A 21468-nucleotide genomic window follows, 5' to 3' on the forward strand; every position below is an offset into this window, starting at 1 on the left:
TGATAAACACATCAAATAGCCTAGCTAAAAAAGCTGAAGTACGCTAATGGATAAATAGTTAGCTTAATTTAAAATGGTTAGCTTAGAGTACAGGATAAACAGTGATGGCTACTAGTAATGGATACATGGTAGAAATAGAAAGCTAAAAGTCAATGATATGTTTAATATTTGAAATATTTCATGCTAAAAGTAGTGAATGAATTGAGAAATGCTAAAAATAGTGGATGAATGGAATGAAATGGTTAATAGGTGGCTAAAATGTCTGGGAAATGAAAAGCTCTGATAGCTAATAAGCTAAAATGAATTGATCCAATTTGCTTAAATTAAAATGGTTAGCTAAAAATACTGGATATGTTTAACATGTGAAATAGTTCAAGCTAAAAGTAATAAATGGTAGACACAATATTTAACAACAAGCTAACAGTAATAAATAAATGGAAAAATTATGCTAAAATGCTAAAAATCTAATGCTAAATGCTAAAAGTAATGGATAACTTGCGAACCAACACACTAAATGGTATATCATGCAGCACAGATAGTGATGACTGCAGAAGAGAGAGACTGTGAACTTGAGACGTCCTTTGCAGATGAAATGTTTGAGACAGAATGACTTATGGAGAAATGATAAACATGTCACTCTCTTTCTCCAGACTGAGGACTATCTCAAGAGGAAGATCAGGAGTCGGCCCGAGCGATCTGAACTGATCAGAATGCATATCCTCGAGGGTAAGTGCCACAAAAAGCTTCCCCGTCTGTCTGGAGTGTGACAAATAACCTCAGCGCATCCTCGCAAAACTGGCAAAAAAAATGTCCATTGTTTGGTTTCGCCTGCTTCCAGAGACATCAGCGGAGCCGTCACTTCAGGCCAAGCAGCTGCAGCTGAAGAGAGCTCGGCTCGCTGATGATTTGAACGATAAGATCTCCCACCGGCCGGGGCCCATGGAGCTGATCCATAAAAACATCCTGCCCGTTCACTCCAGCATTAAACAGGCCATCATAGGTAAGCCAAGCCAACTCTTCGATGGATTTCACACTCCCACAGGGTCTCTGAATGACTAATGGAATCCATCCAAGACAAACAGTGTTTCTACACTTATTTCTGTTTCTTGGACTGTTGCCCCCTTCAGCTGGACTACAATTAACTCCTCTCACAATTACTTCTGACTAGCGGAGCCAATTATAAGCTCGACTTAATGGTTGAATTATTTACATTTGATTAAGCTGACAGCGGGTTCCTTTACCTTGAACACCAAGAACACCAAGAACACCATGAACGTGACAGGAACAAGCTACAGGAGAACAGTTTTTGTGTAATGCTGCTGACAAACCAACCAACTCACAAACGTCATGGGTGAAAACATAACCTTTCTACTTCATAGAATATATCAATGCTTTTTTTAAGTAAACAATACCCTGCATGTATGTGGAGAAGAGAGGTGTAATATAAATGAAATAGAAAAATATAGAGTGTGATATATCACAACACACCCACACAGTATAAGGCTCCTGACAGGATGTCTCTCCTGGCCCCCCTCCTCTTGTTATCATGAACATACTGATGCTCCCGCTCAGATGCCTCAGCTGTGCTCCAAACAAAAACAAATACACATTCATCCTTGTATTCATCCTTCAAAGATGAAACTAGGTTACGGTAAATCTTGACAGACGAGAAGTGGAGATATGTCTTCCTTCCCTGCTGTTTAAATGGGCACAGTGTCTGTTCATGAAGCACTTTATCTTTTATTAGTATAATTAAATACTAATTGAAACTTGAGCACTCTACATTAATGAATATGATTTCACTCAGTTGCAATTTGTGCATTGTGTCGGATATAACGACCCCAATTTCACCCTTTCCCATTACAACATCCACAATAAAAGAAAAGAAGGAGTGGCGCTATCGAACATTTATTGTATATCTGAAGTCCAGTGCCTTTTCTGCCAGACACTACATGATGAGATCAGAGACAGTGGGTCCAGCTGGTTGAACGATGTGCGGAGGGAAGGAGGCTGAAATTCAATAACGTACACAGTCAGTGGATTATCCATCTCTGTCACCGCTGCACAATAAACACAATTGCATTACCACCACTTGCTGTAGAGGCACTGGGAACACAAGAGTAACACAGGCTCGACATGCTAAGATCCAAACACACAGCACAAAGCACGACACCTAGACTCACACTGGCGCGGCGCAGCGGTAGGTAAGCCATCACGTTATTGGATCACACGGTATTAAATCAGCCCCATGTTGTCTTTTCATCATTGCCTGCTGATGGTGAATTAATGGCCAGCGGTTTGTTTTGCATAGCTGTCTGCTGCAGCCCATAGCAGCTCCTTTAATTAAATAACACACATCCAGCAGTAAAAGGAAAAGTCTCTATCCTCGTACAGCAGGTAACTTTAGTCCCTAAATCCCTGTAAAGACTCAGAAGTCTGCATAATAATTACATGATTATATGATATCCCTGAGGGGAGAATTAGCAGGAGGACCACCGCCTGGATTCAGTCCCGTGCTGGAGGACATCTGAACATTTGTTTTATTTGGCTTTATTTGCGACATTTGTTTTATTTGGCTGCAACTAACAATTATTTTCACTGTGGAATAATCTTCCAATTATTGTCTTAGCCATAGCCTCTTCCCCAGTGCTATGTGCCACTTTTTTTATCAGACATATTCTCGATCAGGGGAGGCTATATTAGCGAGAGTGGTGTCAAAGACTGCTGAGAGGTATTTCCTGTCACGCAGGCGCAGAACGTAGAAGCTTGTTGGCCGCCAGCTGTAGTCTTTGCGGTGTGTTCAAGTGCATCTTTTTGGCCGAGACACGGGACAGGAGACGACGCAACAGTCAGCCTTTGTTACGGCTACTTCTTTAATGTCAGTATGATGTGTCGGGGCCATCACAAATCACAATTAATTTAGTAGTTGGCAACTATTTGTTCAGTTGTTGCAGCTCTACAGTTGTTTTTCACGTTCTTTCCTTAATTGATATGCACATTTATATATGATTCGGCCATGTTTGTTTGTTGCCTGGAAAACATTTTGTAAATGAAGATCATTAGCAGCGCAGAAGGCTGGCATAAACAGGAGGAGCCTTCACTAAACAGTTAATGCATTCAGAGCATAAATTACATATGCAAGTGATCCTCCAGAACTCTGAGTGTAACATCTTTCCTTCGAGAGATGCCATCTGTCACATAAGAACAGTGTGAATGAGGTGGCCAGCCTTACTTGGCTGCACTGTGAGTGAACTTAGATGAATGAAAACTATCACTGGGATAAAGCTTGGCTCGTTCTGGCCACACCATGAACTAAATATATCTGTAAAGAAATCATCTATAAGTGGCATTAATGGACATGATGTGCAGGCAGAGAAGATGAATATTTAGGCGACCCTGCAGCAGCTAGTGCATAAAGGCGCTGGTTGATGGGCATTGGTGATAATTTTGGCTGACTTTAGTTTGTCAGTTTTTTGGCACATTGCAGTATGTTTGGATGGTTGGGAGGAATCCGCTGGCTCAACACCTGTAAATGCAAGTGATAAAAGCTTGGCTGTCATTGGAGGGATGTACACAAGCCAGACAGGCACACACACAAGGAGACAAGGAGGCATATATGCAGTAGCACATCATTGTTCGTTAAAAAAGTGCTCCTATTGAATTTGCATTTATGTTTTTATCAGTCCTTCCCTCTCTACCTCCTCTGCTCCCTCTCAGAGACACAGTTTCCAAAGGCTGCAGGTGAAAACTCGTCGTGTGATGAAGACAGCAACTACAGTCTGTCTCCAGAACTGCCGGTGAGCCAGGAGAGTCCTCTGGGCCTGCTGCCTCTGCCCTCTCCACCAGAGACACTGACCCGGAGCAGCTTCCCATCTCCTACTCAGGTAGGATCACTCAAGAAAGAGGGAGACACAGTGCACCTCAACATTTTGTGTGTCATGGATGCAAGATTGTAAAACACGAGTACAAATGAATTCCAGTACAACAGCAAAAACTAATTTTGGATTTCTGCTGTTATATCCGATTCAAGTATGTTGTCATCTCATCAATCAGGCGCCTCCTCCTGTTCCTCCTCTCCCACCAATCTCTGGATCCTCCCCCTCATTAAAGCTGACCAATGGGACAGCAGGACCACCCGTCCAGAGGACGATCTCACAGATAAAGGTAAGTGACATATGTCAAGGCCAACCAAGCAGTAAAGGTTTATAAAGGGAATGTGTGAACTATATCGTTTTAGTGTCTTTCGGCTCATTGTTTTGGTTTAATGGTAAAACAATACTGGACTTACATTCATCAGGTGGACAGAAAGTGAGCAGTAACGCTGCTCTGACTCTGCTGGCTGTGTGAATGGGCAACTGTTCACCAACACATTTGTCTTAGCAGCTTTTTTGTAAGGTGGTATTATGTTGATGTGTGTGTACAGCTTGTTGTGCTGCCCTCAAGTGGTCAAAAAAATAATGCAGATGTAAAAGTTGACAGTGAGCACTCACGAGCATCCCTCCTTTTTTTCCAGTACCAGCCTAAACCAAACTGTGACCGCTCCGCTCAGAAACACAAGAAACCTAAGGATAACAAGCCAAAGGTACATATTTTTCCCCGTTTTTAGACATGCGGATAATATTGTTGCTAATACCAGACAAGGTAGTAAAAGCTAGTACTAGCATTTCAATGAACCAGTCCATCTAAACCAAAGAGGAAACAAATTAACCATAGAAGCAGCAAGATGGTTCTGAAACGATCACCTGTTGTATTGTCGATGTGTTCCTTCTAGATTAAAAAGTTAAAGTACCATCAGTACATCCCTCCAGACCAGAAGGGAGATAAAGAGCCTCCTCCCCATCTGGACTCATCTTATGCCAAAATCCTCCAGCAGCAGCAGCTCTTCTTGCAGCTCCAGATCCTCAATCAGCAGCAGCAGCACTACAACTACCACGCCATCCTGCCTGCACCGCCCAAGTACGTTTTGGAGTGAGTTTTAAGGAGATGTTTGGCTGTGTGAGATAGGGGAGCCTCGTCTTAGAGCATGTATCTACATCTACAGCAAGATGAGTCAGAACTCAGCGTGATGCTTAAAACTCTGTGTAAAAGTTTAATTCAGTCATCTAAAACTGCTGCGATCACTGATCTTCTCCCCTCTCTGACTTTTTCCTCAAACAGACCTCAGACGGATCAGCAGCCATCTTCCTCTTCCTCTTCCAATCCCATGATCACCTCCTCCCCGCCTCGACCTGTCGCCACCCCTACAATAGCACCGTCTAACCGGGGCAGTCACAGCTGTCAGAGTTCTGCTCCAAAACCAGCGCCTCTACCTCCGAACCTGGATGAAATGAAGGTTAGCTGCATACAAATCAAAGAAGACTGTGATTAACAGCTCTCGACGAGTCGATGGAGTAATTGGTGGATAGAAGTTGGCACATGTAAAAGATTCTTTGCTAACAAAACTTTGTCACTGAGAAGTGGCTTGCCAACTCAAGAGCTGACAAAGAACAGGACAGTGATTGATCACTCTGTCTTTTTGTTTCCTCTCTTCTTTTTTCCTTTCGTCCCTTTTAATTTCCCTCTGATCTTAATCCTCATCTCTTCACTTTCCCTCACTCCTTCCCTTCAAACTCAATTTCTCTTTTACTGCGTCTCCTGTCAGGTCGCGGAACTGAAGTCCGAGCTGAAGCTGCGTAGCTTGCCGGTCTCTGGCACCAAAAACGACCTCATTGAGAGGCTGAGGACCTACCTGGAACTGAATGGAGGCAGTGACACTACCTCCTCTCTGGCAGCAGGGGGTACCACAGGGCCAGGGGCTGAAGGCGCAGGAGAGCCCTCCACAACTGCTGCAACCACCACCAACAACACACTGCAGCAACAGTTTCAGTTTCAGTGCCATCAGATTTCTCTGACCGCTCAGTCAGGTGAACTGAAAATATACCCGTTCTTCTTTCAGTGTGTCACCACTCCTTGCTTAAATTATGTATTCAAGTGTTAGACTGGAATGAAGAAAACAGTGTAGATAATGTTTTATCTGTGTACTGTCTGCCTCATGTCACGTCACCCTTTCTTTACAGCTGATGCAGGTAACAGTGCCACCCCAGCTGTAGCCACTCCTCAGCAGCTCTGCGGTGGAACCGTCTCCCCCCGAAACACCTCGCTCACCCGCTCTGACCACTCACCAGGCGCCCTGAGCCCAGAAGATACCAGCTTTAACAGCAACGCCTTGGGGGAAATGGTCTGAATTATTTTGTTGCTCTTGTAACAGACTGACTTAATCTGAGAACCCCAGAACTGTGTTGAAACGTGTCACTCATCTTATAAGTGTGGCTATTGATTTACAGCTTCAGATCGAGCACAGTGAACGATCATTCAGCTGAGACACAGGAATTTGGCATTTAAATGTACCCTTGCGACTTGTAGTCATTATTTGTATATTAAGTAAACTTCGATTTACACTAATAATATTACTTGACACACTAGTATTGTACACATGTATTAGTAATATATAATTAATACAACGTGACATACTTAAAACAACTGTGAGGATATTTAGTTTTTGGTTGATTCTTAGGAGCCACTGTGGACGAAAACAAAACAACTTTTTTAGTGCCGTACCACCAGACTACAGAGCAGCTTCTTTCCTCAGGCTGTGAGACTCCTTGTCAGCAGTCTGCCAATAAAAATAGTTTTAATTGTATGACTTATCCGACCCAGAGAAGTTGGGATCCGACCTGGTGACTGGCATTAAAAATAAATATAATAACTTTAAAGAAATAGCCGATGTTGTCGCTGATGGTCTTGTTTGCTTATGTAGGTCATATAGAAGCATCAGTATGACATTGAGGCTGTTTCATAACCAGTTGAGCACTCCTTGTACTACATTTAACTACATTAGGAGGTGTAGTTGTTTAAATAACTATTTTTATACCATGGACTTATATTATATTATCCAATATCTTTAACATACATTTAATATATTGCATATACTCGTCAATATACTTCAAGGTCATACCTGAAATAGTAATTCCATTAAATATTGCCCACAGTAAATGCATTTGAGTACATTTAAATTTAAATATATTACAGTTATGATTTAATGGCATCTCAAAATAGCACCGTCAAGTGCACTTAAGTGTTGCGGAGAATATTTTATGATGTGCTACTTATATATCATTAATGCATGAAGTACAACAGCAGTGTTTCATTAATAGCAAAGTTTAAGTACAGAAATCATCGCACACTTTAGAGTGCAGTCAAAACACGTTTTTTAGACACGTTAGCAGCATGGAGGTGGAGATGGTAGTGTCAGTGTGTCCACTGCTTTGGTCCAGACTGAAATATCGCAGCAGTTATCAGACGGATCAGCATGAAATATTGGACAGACATTCGTGGTCCCCAGAGGACAAATCCTACTTGACTTTGGTGATCTCCTGACTTTTCTCTAGTGCCACCATGAGGTTGCTTCCAGTGCCACAAATCTTCAAAACTAATTACGTCAGCCTCAGCTGTACTTTGTTTTTAGTTCTAATTAGCAGATGTTAGCATGCTAACAAGCTAAACTATGATGGTAAAAATGTCAAACATCAGCACGTCAACTTTTTCGTTGAACATACTAGCATACAGATGCTAGCATTTAGCTTGAGCCTGGCTATAGACTCTTGTTTACACACTAGTAAAATGTGATTTTAGTCTGCAGCTGTTGCACTTATGTTCATTTCAAGGCTCCCTATGCTAACCTATTTTTATTTTCTCTTTCTGTCCAGATGAGTTCACCTCTCACCCAGCTGAGCCTTCAGCCGCGTTCAGCTGCTCAGCTTCCAATTAACATTAAAGAGGAGCCGAAGTGCTCCACCCCAGCACCCTGTCAGTTTGCTTTAAAGGCAGCCTCTCTGCAGAAACATTGTCTGGTCTCAACAACTGCCTTCACCACTACAACCACAGCCCCAGGAGTGACTGTGGACAAAGACAAGATGCTGCAGGAGAAAGACAAGCAGATAGAGGAGTTGACCAGGATGCTGAGGCAGAAGCAGAGGCTGGTGGAGGTGTTGAGGATGCAGCTGGAGCAAGGGAAAAACGGAGGACGAGTCCCAGAGCCGCTGGTTCTCGTAAGAGTTAAACAAGAGCCTCCTGATAAGCCCAGTGTCCCTCTCACATTTGGGAATCCACCATTACCCCGTCCATCATCATCTGTTTCATCTGAGATGGATGTCACCAAGGTAACCGTCAAACAGGAGGCCATCGAGGCAGAAGAAGATGTGTCTGAGGTAGCTATGCAATTACCAGACAGTCACGGATTACCACAGTCTTCCACCCAAACTCAGGAGGCGCAAATGAAGCCAGAGCAGAAAAAACAGCCACATATATGTCTCCAGCAAACCACTCTGCAGTTTGCCCAGCAACAAGCCATACAGAAACTTTTGCTACAGCAGCAGCACAACATTCAGAACCAGCAGAGGATGATTCAGAACTGCAGTCAGACGCTGGAGAATCAGCAGAAACTCTCTCAGCAGAGAAAGAAGAAATCTCACAAACAGCAGCTAAAACAGCTACAGCAACAACAACAGTCAAAACAACACCAACAGCAGATGCAGCTGAAGCAACAGATCCTACTGAAGCAACAGAAGTCGTTTCTACAGCAGCAAAATAAGAAGCAGCATCAGCAGACGAAACAACTGCAACAAATCCAGATACATCTGAAGCAACAAACGGTGCAACAGCAGGCGCCGCAGGTCAGGAGTGGTTTTTACAGTTTCATTCAAAGGACACAGACCTCGCTGTCGAGATTCCTTTAAAAGTTTTTGTCTGTTTTGTTCAGGTCTCTCAAACGCACCTCAACCAGCAGTCAGGCTCCGCCCCCTCCCTCCCACTGGATCTCCTTAAGGGTAACTCCACACCGACTCTGGTCACCGACAGCAACGGTAACCACTTCCTGATTGCACTGACCAATCACATCCCTGAGAACCAAAGAACTTATGCGCCTCAGACCAAAGCAACCAATCAAATCACACTGCAGGTACCAGTCTCGCTGTCATCAGTCCACTTGTTTGTTCATATCACAAAAATAAAAAATGTATTTTATTGCTTGTACCTCAGAATGTGTGGAATGTTTTCAGCCCAGAATACACCTTGAGTACGCTGAAAAGGGTTAAGATTTTGGACAGACAGAAGTTAGTAATAAAACAAATTAGCTAACTGATTGATGCATGTACAGTAATACAGCTTTATATATACTGTTTTTTCTACGTCAAAAGTTCAATGGTATATTTAGCTAACAGTGGTAGCTGTGTAAGATATAACTCAGAGTGTGTGCATAACATTGGTGGTTTTCTTTTCACAAAATATTTTACAAACTGGCTACACACCTGCCAGGTCAACCTCCTCACTTATTTGTCACCGTGTTTGTCTCAATAATGCTCCATGTGCACATGAATACTAGAGACCGACCAATGTATTGGTTGGACGATATTCAGGCAGATATTGGCCTATCACAGATACATCGGTGTCAGTATCTATGTTGTCTGATATGCACCAATATGAAAATGTTTACATTTTTTTATTGATTATAATGCAAAAAAGATTTAAGTTATTGTTAAAGTGTGACAAATCCTGCCTCCAATAAATATCTTTGTCACGTGTCAAGTGTTGGATAGCCACATTTGAGGTATATTTGCAAAAAATGTGTCTCGAGTCGGGTTTTCATACACATGTATTTCCCTGCATTGAACACTAGGGGCAATGTCTGTTATCACACACTATGTGGAAATGAGGCATCAGAGGTACACAATCTTACATCTTACAAACATAATAGATGCCAATATATTCAAATGTAAAAAACATTAGTGTGTGAATGATAAGTCTGATTCTGATGTACTGTTCTTATTATTATATTCAAACTAACAAACAATATACTAACTACACTGCTCCAACTGTTCCTTTGTCTCCAGCGAGTGCAGTCCGCTCCAGTCAAGCTCTCTGACCACCACCCCGATCAGCTGCCTAAAGCTGAGAATCAAACCAAACAGAGCGAGCATGTGGGATTTCTGAAACAACAAAAGACAAAGGTGAGGATTAAGTCAAGACAGAGATGATCTGTCTATGCAGCCAGATTCAAAGTAACCGGATAAGTATTGCACAACAGGAAAAAGAACATTTGGAGTGACTGTGGACAAAACTAGCTAACTGCAACTACAGTTAACAGCATTTAGCGGTGTCTCTGGTGATATGCTGCTCCCTATCTGTTACGTATTCCATCTTTAAACAAAGTTCATTACCCTCCATTGTATTTGGCTGGTAGAGTGTCATAGCTCAACATCTCAAAACCTGAGCAGAAAGAACCAGAACTACCTGCTCGCAGAGGCATGCAGAAACATTTTAAATGTTAACACATCTCTTTTACACAATTCATGGATCCCCATCATGAAACATTCACTCTTCAGAGCTGACCAAGAGCCACAGAGACTCTTCTCCCGTCACTGAAGAACAGTCTGTTAATGCCCCATAAAGAGGGCGAGGAACACGAGGGTGAAAGAGAACTGCTGCAGTGAGTCCAGCAGCCGTGGGAGTTAATGATGTATGCTGTTTGAGACACTGACAGCGCTCCTTGATAAGACTGTCTGACACTATCACCATGCTGATTATTATTGCTTTGCTAATTACTCCAACGACATCCTCCATTACTATGATTTATGTTGTTAACGGAGGAGGAACAAAGACTCCGTCGCATCTCGGCTAATTGAGTTGTACAGCATCACTCAGTGAGTGCAGGTGTGTCGGAGCAGTCGAAAAATGTCAGGATTTAGTGGAACGCTGTGTGCTGATTGCTGTGGTCAGCAATCCTTCCTGATTTTTTTTTTTTTACCCCTCCCATGACTCCCTTAATAAAGGGGTGGCAGTCAGCTAAAGGTTAGCGAAGGAGGCTTTTAAGTGCAAGTTTATAATCCTTGTCGAGTTACATGTACTAATAAATGTGTTGTTCAGCAAGAATAAAGTCAAAGGAAGGGAATTTATTACTGAAATGCCGAGCACCGTTCCCCTGTAACTCTTGTCAATGATTTGCAGCCACAGAATGGAGGACTTCAGGTATCTGCAGACCAGCCGCAGCAGGTCCTCTCTCAGTGTTTGTCAGCACCTCCCAGTCTGCAGCCTTTCTTCCCGGACCAGCAGACTGCTCCCTCAGGGAAAGACACCTCATCACCTTCCTCTCAAATTGTAAGTATTCTCCACAAGACATGGATAATCTTTCAAGGTGACTTGTATCATCCTGTCACGTTGTCGAAGGATTTTCTGATAACAAGTATATAACTTTACCCCATGTCTGGCTTTGGAACGTGAACGTTTCCTTCCCTTCGTTCCTTCCTCTCCTCTAGGAGTTGTGTCCCGGTCTGGATGCCTTGTTTAGTCCTCTGTCTCCGGCTTCCATTAAGACCACCGCCTCATCGCCTGATAATAAAGTATGACGCGCTGCATGTCTGATTGTGTCATTGTGCAAAATTAATAGTTTGTTTACTATCTCAAATGAGTGATTTTTACTGCCTTCAGGGGTGTTTCTCAGGGTTTTCTAACCCATACTATAATTTTCTTACTTTACAGTTTTCCTTTATTTGGAATCATATCATAGCAATAGTTCATACCATCTCTAGTTAGAAACCTTTGCAGTGAGGCTTAAATACAGTAAAAAAAAAATGTATTTGAGGAAAACGAAAGAGGAAAAAAATCTCAATAACCATATTTAACAAAATAACAGCGTTTTGAAAAGGTATACATTTTCCACAACTCCCAATTTCCTTCAATTTTTTCAAGCCTCGTGGAGAAGATGAAACTTTCCATTACAAAGATATCAGAAATAATATCATACCTCTTTTCTATAGGTGGAGCATCTGGCTTTCTTCTTTATTTGCTTTTCTCAAACACCACCATTCAAACTGTAGTATGAGTAAGATACACAATCTCTCACGGAGGAATCCCAGAAAAAAACCTACAGGTTTCATACTGTCAAAATCCTGCAGAATTCTCAAATTTGAATCCTTAAACTGAAATGTCTTTTAAGATATGTTTTCCCCCCCGGAGCATTTTTTGTTTTGGCCTGCCACGTAGTCACGCTCGTACACATCGCGTGTGCAAACGTGATGTTTTTTTTTTGCTTCATGCCATCTCACATCAAGTGCTCATGTTATGTGTTATGTGAATTTTACATACAATTTTAAAGGGAATCACGTTCCTTCTATGTGTCTGTCCTCAGGATACAGAGCATGAAGATGATTTCATTGACATCATCTTGCAGACAGGAGGTAAGACGCAGTAGCACTTTCTGCTCTGTTCATTGTGAAGTTACATTTTCTTATTTGCTCAGAAGGTTTTCATGATACCAGAATTTAACAGAACAACTATATTTGATACCTCTTGTGATAACATAAAGGGTGCATTTCTCTGCAGTGTTGAAAATCTGATTGTAAAACTCATGTTTCATGTTTTTTAATAGCTTTTGTACTTTTGACACTATCAAAGGTAGAATTAATGGAGATTGTATCATATTAAACACATATTTACTCAGCAACCAATACAAGAAAATTGATGATTTCTTGTATTGGGACGGGGGATGGGGGGTAAAAGATGTTATCACAGATCCTGTATTGGTTTCCTGATTTATTTTGAATTGCCTAAGCCTGTCACTGCGACTGAAGGCTTGGCTGGCATTGTATCCCCCACAAAAGCAAGTTAAATCAGATGTGTGTAAATGCTACGGATGCTACTTCTACAAAACAACAGGGAGACGAGGTCTCACCATATATTTATACTTTATTTGTGCAGGAGGGAAAAAAAGATGTGTCCTACCCTTGATGCAATGAAAATATTAGTTTCCTAAAAAATATAACGTTAAAGAGCAATTTTAAGAATATTTTGATGATTATTGGGATAATGCTTAGAATCACATTTATGTTTACAATTGTGACGTGAAGTTGTCATATCGTCCCGATGCCTAACTGGGAGTGACTTTAACTCTGTGTTTTTCCCCTCAGAAATGTCGCCCACCTTCACACCAGCACCAGACCCTTCTCTGGATCCAAACTCCCCTCCTCCCTCCCCTCTCCAGCTCTTGCTATCTCCCCCCATCCCTACCAGCTGTGACACCCTACATTCGCCCGCCTCGGTGCGGTCCGGGCTCCAGAATCTCACCGACGCCACAGAAGAGAGACGACACCTCGGTGACGCCGGGAGCGGACGCCTGGAGGACTTTCTCGAAAGCACCACCGGCAAGCCTCTCCTGGGGGTGGAGCCTGGGGGCGCGTTGACTTTGATTGATGACCTGCACAGTCAAATGCTGTGCACCCCCAGCATCCTGGACCATCCCTCGTCTCCCATGGATACCTCCGACATGGTAGTGGAGGGGGAGCCCGGGCTGGACAGTATGGATTGGTTGGACCTCACCATTGGAGGAGTGAGGGGAGAGGAAACCCCCACGCTGGCCCCACTCGCCCCCCAGACGCCTCCTAGTGTCTTTTCCGTGGACTTCCTGGACAGTTATGACCTACAGATACACTGGGACTCCTGCCTCTAGCCTGCAGCAGCCAGAACACAAACAGTTGCACACATGCACAGAATCATGTCATTGATTGCTGAGGCTTCAGTATCTAATTAGAGCACTCCGTCTGTGTCTTCTCACACACTGTTTTATTGAATCTTCAAGCACTTTGACCTTTTATTTATTTTATTTACACGCTGTAATATTGATCTTTGAGCAGACTCTTATTAGGCAGGTCCTACGTCTGCTCTCGCTCCTTTAGCAACAGTTTAGTCAACACATTAGAGGGACTTTTGTGGATTTGGACCCGATCATTAATGACACACTTTTAACCGGTCGCTTTCATATAAATTAATCTCATCTTTCTCTGTCACAGACACCAGGTTACAGTAGAGAAATGTATCGATATATTTGACCTTCTCCTAATTAGACTGCAAGACCTTATTTGCCTTTTGTAGTAAAGATAATCAATAGTTTACCAGTGAAGCTGATCAATAACCAAGTTTAAGCCTGAAAGACAATGATTTTCTAACAACTTAATATATTACAGGGTGGACTACAGACGCTGTTTGGACGCAATTTGGAAATATGTTCTAATCTGGAGACACTCTACTGTATCTAGTGTTGATGAAACTGACATCACAAACATACAGCAGGTCCAAACATTTGATCAATTTCTATTCTCTTCTGTGAGTTCAGTTAGTTCAGTTAGTTAATTGCTCAAGAAATACAACATAAATACATTTATCATCAACCAATTAGAAAAACTTGTGACATTTCTTCAGGAGCATCAACGTTTTTACCTCCTTATTGACATTAAGAGATTCTCACTCAAAATTATGAAATGCTAAATCAAAATCTTGACTTGCAGTGTTATTTATTAGGGTAAAAAGTTGCACTTTTTTTTTTTCATCAAGCGTTACAGCACAGTGATGTTACAAAACCCTGAGGTCTGTCGCACAAAACCTCCTCAGAATTCAGGCTTTAGCTTAATTCCCGCAGAGAGTTTGCAAGAAACGTCCCCACAGTCTTTCTTTAGGTCAAACAAAAAATATTGAGCACTTTGCAGCAGTGAATATTGAATGTTGAGTACATACTACCGTATGTATTCAGGCCACAGCTGTGGTAACAATTATTCTAGTGTAGAAGAATGTGTAAGAGCTTCATAATTTGATAACCTTCAGGTAATTCAGTAATATAAAAGACAACTTGAGATATGTAAGGACGTGTTTTAAAAGAGTCCTTGAAATAATCTCTACACAAACAAAAACAGTGAGTGCATTAATAAGGACGGAGACATATGCTCATTTTCAGGCTCATAATTTAATTTTGGGTTACCACTAGAATACATCTAAATGCTTCAATGCTCAGAAAATGAATCAGTTTTCTCATACTGTCCAGTGCCGCAGCACACTGTCTGAAACACTCTGTTGTAGCTCCTGCCTCTTTAAGCCCTGACCTTTCAGTCGTTGTACGATAGTGATTCCTGCAGATTATGATAACAAAATAAACTTGAATGGTCCAATTAGTTTGGAACAGTTTCAAAGAGTAATATTAAATTGATATTAAATATTTTTGCATATTCAGAATGTCGCTGTTTTTGTAAAGAATCGCCCTCTGAATGTGCCACGTGTCTTATTTTTTATGTGACACGATGCTACTTTATAGTAAATGTTATGCACATTTTGTATTGTGATCTCACGTGAATGCCTTTGGTGTGAAATCTTTTGAATGTAAATGTGGAGTTAGTGCATCGTACGTGAACGACACAGCTCCACAGACACGCTCACTGCTTTATGTTTACATACAGTTCGGTAGCAGCAGGTTTATTTTCATGGTTTATTCGGACACTTTGTCTTGAGAAGTGCCATGCTGACTCCCTCTCTGTTTGCACTTGTTCTAAAGAATAAGTTTACACGTCATATAAACAGAAAAGGAAACTGCAGCTCTAGGAATTTTCACACGTTTCAGTCAGATAAAATACCTTCTTCATAGAGATTTTAATGGTGATGGCTGTCCTGTACTGTATCAGTACTTTTGCCAGTGTGGTTAAACATTTGATTTAAGTCCTTTTTTCCTTTAGATTTTATATGCTGTAAAATACCAGTTTAGACACTGAAAATGTATTTTAACACATATACAGTTTGCATAAACTGTGACTTACTCTGTTTCTGACAAAATGTCTGTATTATGAATTCAAAAACCTCGAGACTTACTCATTGTTGCGACAAACATACACAGTTTATTTTTGATTCTCATCATTATACACTTCTATGCATTTGTCACCACAAACGTACTGCAACATACTGTACATTTGTAATCATATATTTTACTTTACGCATTAAGTTGGCTCAGCTACTTAGATTTACATGTGGTCGACACACTGTGTCCGCTATTTGCAGGTTTTTACTGATGATTTCCTGATTTGGTGGGGATGCAAAATGGTGTGAGCCCAAACATTTTGCATTGCTGTTCTGCACAGTCTCTATGGTGTGGAGTATGCTTACTTCAGGTTTTATTATTAGTCCAGTACAGCCTTCTAGACTTCCTGCCTTTGTTCACATTTTTCCAAGACTGTCTTAAAACACGGGTCACGTCAGGCGCCCACTGAAATACTGAAACAGGGTTTGCTTGTTATAATCAGTCCCTCTGTTCACATACTGTACAGATCCCTTCATAATGTGCTGAGAACAATCCTTGTTCTGTGAAAAAATGTAAAGCATTTTTTTCTTCTTTACTCTTTGCAGTTATCTAGTACAAATGCTGATATATTATTTTGGTTTTAGTAGTTAAGATAATGTTTTATGGGAGTATCCAGTATATAGTCCGGTGTTGTATGCCAGACCTGGGTTGAATACTGCATAGTTACAATCACGTGTGTGATTCACTCACCTTTTATGTGTGTTTTTGTTGAAATTTGTATGAATTTAAGTGCCTGTCATGATGTACCAAACACACTTTAACTCTGTCAAACTTGTGAGTAATTTCTACGGAAGCCCTGAAGGGCAAGTGAAGAAAGTCTGATCTGAATTGTTTTCTCTCCTGTGTTTATCACTTGAGAACTGGTGGGGGGAAAAAATCTTCGCAAGGATAATCTTTGTAAGTTCTTAATTTTTTTTGCATCTGTGAAAATATGTGATTTAAAAAAAAATAATAATATTTTTAATATTTTTTTAATATCGTTCCCCTGTAAAAAATACAGGGGAACAATATTTGTATGTGTGAAACAGTGGGGAAAAAAAATCAGGAGAATTTTCCCTAACCCTAACCCTTTTTTTAAATTCACTTGGTTTCACAAAAAAATAGAAAGATTATCCTCATAAAAAAAAATCCCCACCAGTTTTCAAGTCATAAACACAGGAGAGAAAACAATTTAGATAAGACTTAGAAAATAAATCACCAGAAAGTACAATTTCTCCACTTGCCCCTCAGGGCTTCCGTCATTTTCAAATAAGAGTTAAGTGTTTTCTGCTGTATTATTTCTCTCAGTGCTGAGTCGCGTATGTAAATGAAAGTGTTGGGATTTTGGGAAATTGAGCTTTAATTGTAAGTATTTCTTTTTCTAAAAACAAAAGGGGAATTATTGATTAAAAAAAGAGATCATGAAGTCGTGTGTGGTCAGTTCTGATTATTTAAATAATGAGATCAACATGAGTGGTAGAGGCGCTGCTACTGTACTTGGATTTTTGCCAACCTTCGCTTTATCTACAAAGTGGAAACACAAACCTTGATCTCTTTTTCCAGATTCTTCGTGTCAGGCTGTATCCCATTATATACTTGCTACGCAATGACTTCAAAGAAATTGTCACACATTTTTGCTGATATGCTTAATCAGACTGAGATGATACAACTCATGTCTGGTAAATAACGAGCTACAGCCAGTTTGCATCTGGTCTTAAAGGGTTAAGATAAACTCTGCGTTGACATCTTGAAATTGTCAAACACATACGAGAACCTTTGATTTAAGAAAACTAGAACAACATATTTTTTTCCATGAAACCTTTTGCTTGTTTGATGTTGCCAACATTCTGTGATACAAGGAGAGCTAATGACATTGACCTAAATATCTGCGGGTAAGATAATTACATGCTTTTATGTGCAATTACTTTGTTTATATTCACACCGACAACCTTGCTGTCTATATGCGAAGATACATCACAGACACAGAAACAAGCGAGCTCACACCAAAGACAGGGCAGGCAGTGCAACACTCTGCAGCTGCAGGATGATACACACACTCTGAGTGGTTAAAATGTGTGAGCAGGAGGATGACAGGACCGTAGTGTCGTAAAAAGCCAGTCAAAAGGGGGGTGGACACGCACACGCACACACGAAATGTAACACACACATGCGCCCTTGCCAGACCAGGATATGGGTGGGCATGAGAGGGAGGCGGATGATTGGCTGATAACACCTCTCTAGCTACTAATGGAGGGGAGCAGAGGATGCCAGGCTAACATCAAATCCACAGTGGGCCTCCCACTGAAGCCCATGAAAAAGGGAGTTTCTTGCAGAATATAGAAAGGTATTTTTTAACAAATAATGTGTACAGTTCACTTGTTAATGAGTGCTCTTAATGTGTCTTAACGCCACTCCACACACCAGTTAGTGAGATATCATTTACTGTAACTTTAGTGCAGAGAGACTTCCTTCTCTTAATTAGCTGCTTTGAAATGCACTTCAGGCAAAGTGGTGTTAAGTCTCAGTTCAAGTTTTCATCCATTTTGATTGACATCAGTGAAATTGAGCAGCTTGTGTTTTCTGCCCACCGGGTCAGGAAAACAAACTGCTCCTCTGCAGATGTTTAGGAGAAGAATTTCTTTTTGAATTCAGAGCCAAACAAAATACAACCTTCTGTCTTCTGCATCCTGTTATCCCTCCTTCTCCAGCATGTGCAGCTTCAAGAAGTGTGAGATTAGGGCTGCGCACACATTCGTTAACACACACACACACACACACACACCCCTAAATCCAACACTATAATGTTGGTCTGGGCTTAGAGGGACTTTTGCCATCAGGCGGCCTGAAGTGATTCTGCAGATGCTTTGATGCATCTCAGCACAACAGCGGGGGGTCTGCTTGTGATGTGGAAGTATGTTAGTGTTTGCAAACACACACACACACACACACACACACACACATAGATGCACAAATCCACAGAAAAAGTACACAGGTTTACTCTAAAACACAGGAGTGCACAAATACACACACATGTATTTACAAAACTCCGACAGTAATATCTTCAATGTAATATGTCTCCACACTAGTTAGCTCAGTTAGCCATGGACTGGGAGCTCATAGCATCAGGGGAGTGCTGGTTTTTACAGCGCTACTTTCGGACTGTGCTAGCTGGTTAGCATGCTATCTTCAGTAAATATCTTGTTATGATGTAATGAGTTCTACATAATGTTGCTTTCACAAAAATAACCAGTTGGTCACAGTTAAGATACAAGCATGGCTACCCAAAGTGCATCCTGTGGGTCAGAGGTTCGATATGGCCCGCCAGATGTTTCTAGTGAAAAATAAACAATTTAAAAAAAATATAACAAGAAAATGCCATTACTACTACCTCCTTTGCTCCTGATGGACAGGAGTCACATTTCCTACAGCTTCGAGAGGGCTTAAACATACCATATGCTGTTTTGGGGGGTTTGCTGAAACAGCTGAGATTGTTTCTGAACTTGTTTCTTCAATGTTAAGTAGTTCTACACCTTCATTCTGCTTTTAGACATTATTTACATCGTTTTTAACCCATAATATTCACTGTAGCTGCTGAGTGTGTGAAGTGGGTGCACAAGCTCGACCACGCATAGAGTATGAATAATTTCTTTTCAAATCAATTTACAACGTTGCACAGACTTGGATTATACTGGACGAGCCAATTGGAGCCATTGTATGTTTTTTGTTACTTTTCTAAAACAAGTCCCCATCTACTTTAGTTGTTTAGGAGAATGCTGCAACACCGTTTTTTCACTGTTAAAGCTCCAGAATTCACCTGTCTTTCCTTCAGCATGGGAGGTAAGTAGATAATGACTGAATTTTCTTTTTTTTCTGTGAACTTATCCTTTAACTACACACACTCTGAGGGGAATATTGCACTTTATCTGTTAAAACGTATCTACCTGATCAATGACTAATGGGACAGCTGAAAACACGCTATCTTTTCCCATCTTTTGTGATGACTAAGTCGACCAAACTGCTGATGTTAAAGCCCCCACAGTAACAAAGCACACAGCTATGAGTCCTGGTAGAGCTGCTGCAGTCCTTGATTAGAAGGGACAGTCCTTTGAAAGCTCAGGTTATTTCAGACCAAACATCATGACACCTCCACCACGGATGAGAGAGTGAAATTAATTCGTGGTTAGCATGGGAGAGTGGTGGGGGGAGGGAGTGAGGAATATCTGCCCACTGAGGCAGACTCCTTTCAAGCTGGAAGAAGAAACACAGAGGAAGAAGAAGAAAAGAGGGAGTGACAGAGAAATGGCAGGACGGAGCGAGGAGAGGAGAGCTGAGGAGAATACAGTACAACATGTATTCTTCGTAAGATCCTCAAGGTCAGAGCAGGCTCACTCGGGATGACAGATAATATGCTAAATCTGGACCGCTCCAATGGAAACCTGCTGTGATGAAATGTTCATACCAACACACACACACACACTTTCAGCTTTCAGCTCCAGCTGTATGTACAGACAAAAATGCTGACAGTAGCTGTCAGATACACATGCAAATGAGTAAAACATGGCTGCAAGCACACGGAGACACACAAAGACAAACTACAAGACACAAACATGGTCGCTGATGTCGATAAGGAGGCTGGCAAAGTGTCAGTAGAGCTCTTGCAGTGGCGTCGCATTTGGAATCAATAGCATATGAGAATTTAATGCACATTTGTTTACATGCCTAAAAATTACAGCATGCACATAAACCTCAGCTAACTCAGCTTTCCTCAGGAGCTGGTGGAGACCAAAACAGAGCTGGAAGAAGAGTAAATGTTACTCTGTAACTTCGCAAAGTACACATTTTACAGCCTTATGACCTGCGCCAAGTGGCAAACTTTTTTTCACCACCACAACCCTTTAAATTTTTAATCTACATATTTTAGTGATGGTTATTAAAGGTCCAATATTATCACAAGTGAGACTTTCATGACTTTTTAGTGATAAAGCTGGTGCTCTATAAATGTGCTCGATCTGTAGAGAAATGCACACAGCCTGCTGTAAAAAAAGAAATGGACATAACCGATGTGAAACACAGTGGGCGGTTCCTTCTCAGGCATGTGTGAGCTGACCAATCAGAGAAGACTGGGCTTTTTCAGGAGGGGTGCTTAAAGAGACGGGAGCTAAAGACAGAGATAAATAGGGGTGCAGCAGTAATGGACAGTATGAGAAAAAATAATTTGTTTTGTAAACATTGAAGCATAAAAAATGAGCATATGGGGCCTTTAAAAAGATGGTGGTGAAAATATGCCGTGGGTTTGCTACATCTTCTATGCATGTCTCTACACAACATATATGTCTGGCATGGAAGATTGTTCTCTTTGATAAGATCACCTCATGTTAAACCAGCTACTTCAGCAGTCAGTATTAACACAAGCAGGACAGAGAACAGCTTGTTCTCTGCCCACCAGTGTGGTGACATCAGCTCCAACGAAGACAGATGCAGAAACAATAAAACCTATGGTGTAACCTCCTCCTCCTCTTTTTAGCACCTCAACTCGTGTTTACCTTCCCTCTCTGCAACACCGGGGAACTGACTGAAGAACGAAACGTTGCTGTTGGATACGCTGACATCACGTCAATTCAACGCACAAAAGGCAACAAAGAAGATGCGGTTTAATGAAGCCGTCGGAGGTGAGGTGTGAGAGGATTCTGGGATAGGTAATAAAAGGGGGAGTGAGGGAAGAGAGAGGCACGTGTCGGTGCGTGCATGTAGGAACATTCCAGTCCCGCCTGGACCAGAGTCTGGTG

General features: G+C 41.5%; 1 protein-coding gene across 1 annotated transcript in view; it reads left to right on the top strand.

Moving 5' to 3' along the window:
• LOC141020139 (myocardin-related transcription factor A-like) overlaps positions 1–17108 on the top strand; it is a 47404-nt gene extending 30296 nt beyond the window's left edge. The window contains exons 6-21 of the mRNA XM_073495201.1: positions 651–726; positions 839–1000; positions 3718–3884; positions 4054–4164; positions 4514–4582; positions 4772–4956; positions 5158–5332; positions 5642–5903; positions 6057–6217; positions 7746–8711; positions 8798–8995; positions 9927–10043; positions 11041–11190; positions 11349–11432; positions 12221–12269; positions 12999–17108. Coding sequence (XP_073351302.1) covers positions 651–726; positions 839–1000; positions 3718–3884; positions 4054–4164; positions 4514–4582; positions 4772–4956; positions 5158–5332; positions 5642–5903; positions 6057–6217; positions 7746–8711; positions 8798–8995; positions 9927–10043; positions 11041–11190; positions 11349–11432; positions 12221–12269; positions 12999–13537 — 3471 coding nt within the window. The 3' untranslated portion in view covers positions 13538–17108. The remainder of the gene's footprint in view (positions 1–650; positions 727–838; positions 1001–3717; positions 3885–4053; positions 4165–4513; positions 4583–4771; positions 4957–5157; positions 5333–5641; positions 5904–6056; positions 6218–7745; positions 8712–8797; positions 8996–9926; positions 10044–11040; positions 11191–11348; positions 11433–12220; positions 12270–12998) is intronic.
• The last annotated feature ends 4360 nt before the right edge of the window (positions 17109–21468 follow it).

The sequence above is a fragment of the Pagrus major genome, chromosome 23 (genome assembly GCF_040436345.1).
Source record: "Pagrus major chromosome 23, Pma_NU_1.0".
Lineage (NCBI taxonomy): Eukaryota > Metazoa > Chordata > Actinopteri > Spariformes > Sparidae > Pagrus > Pagrus major.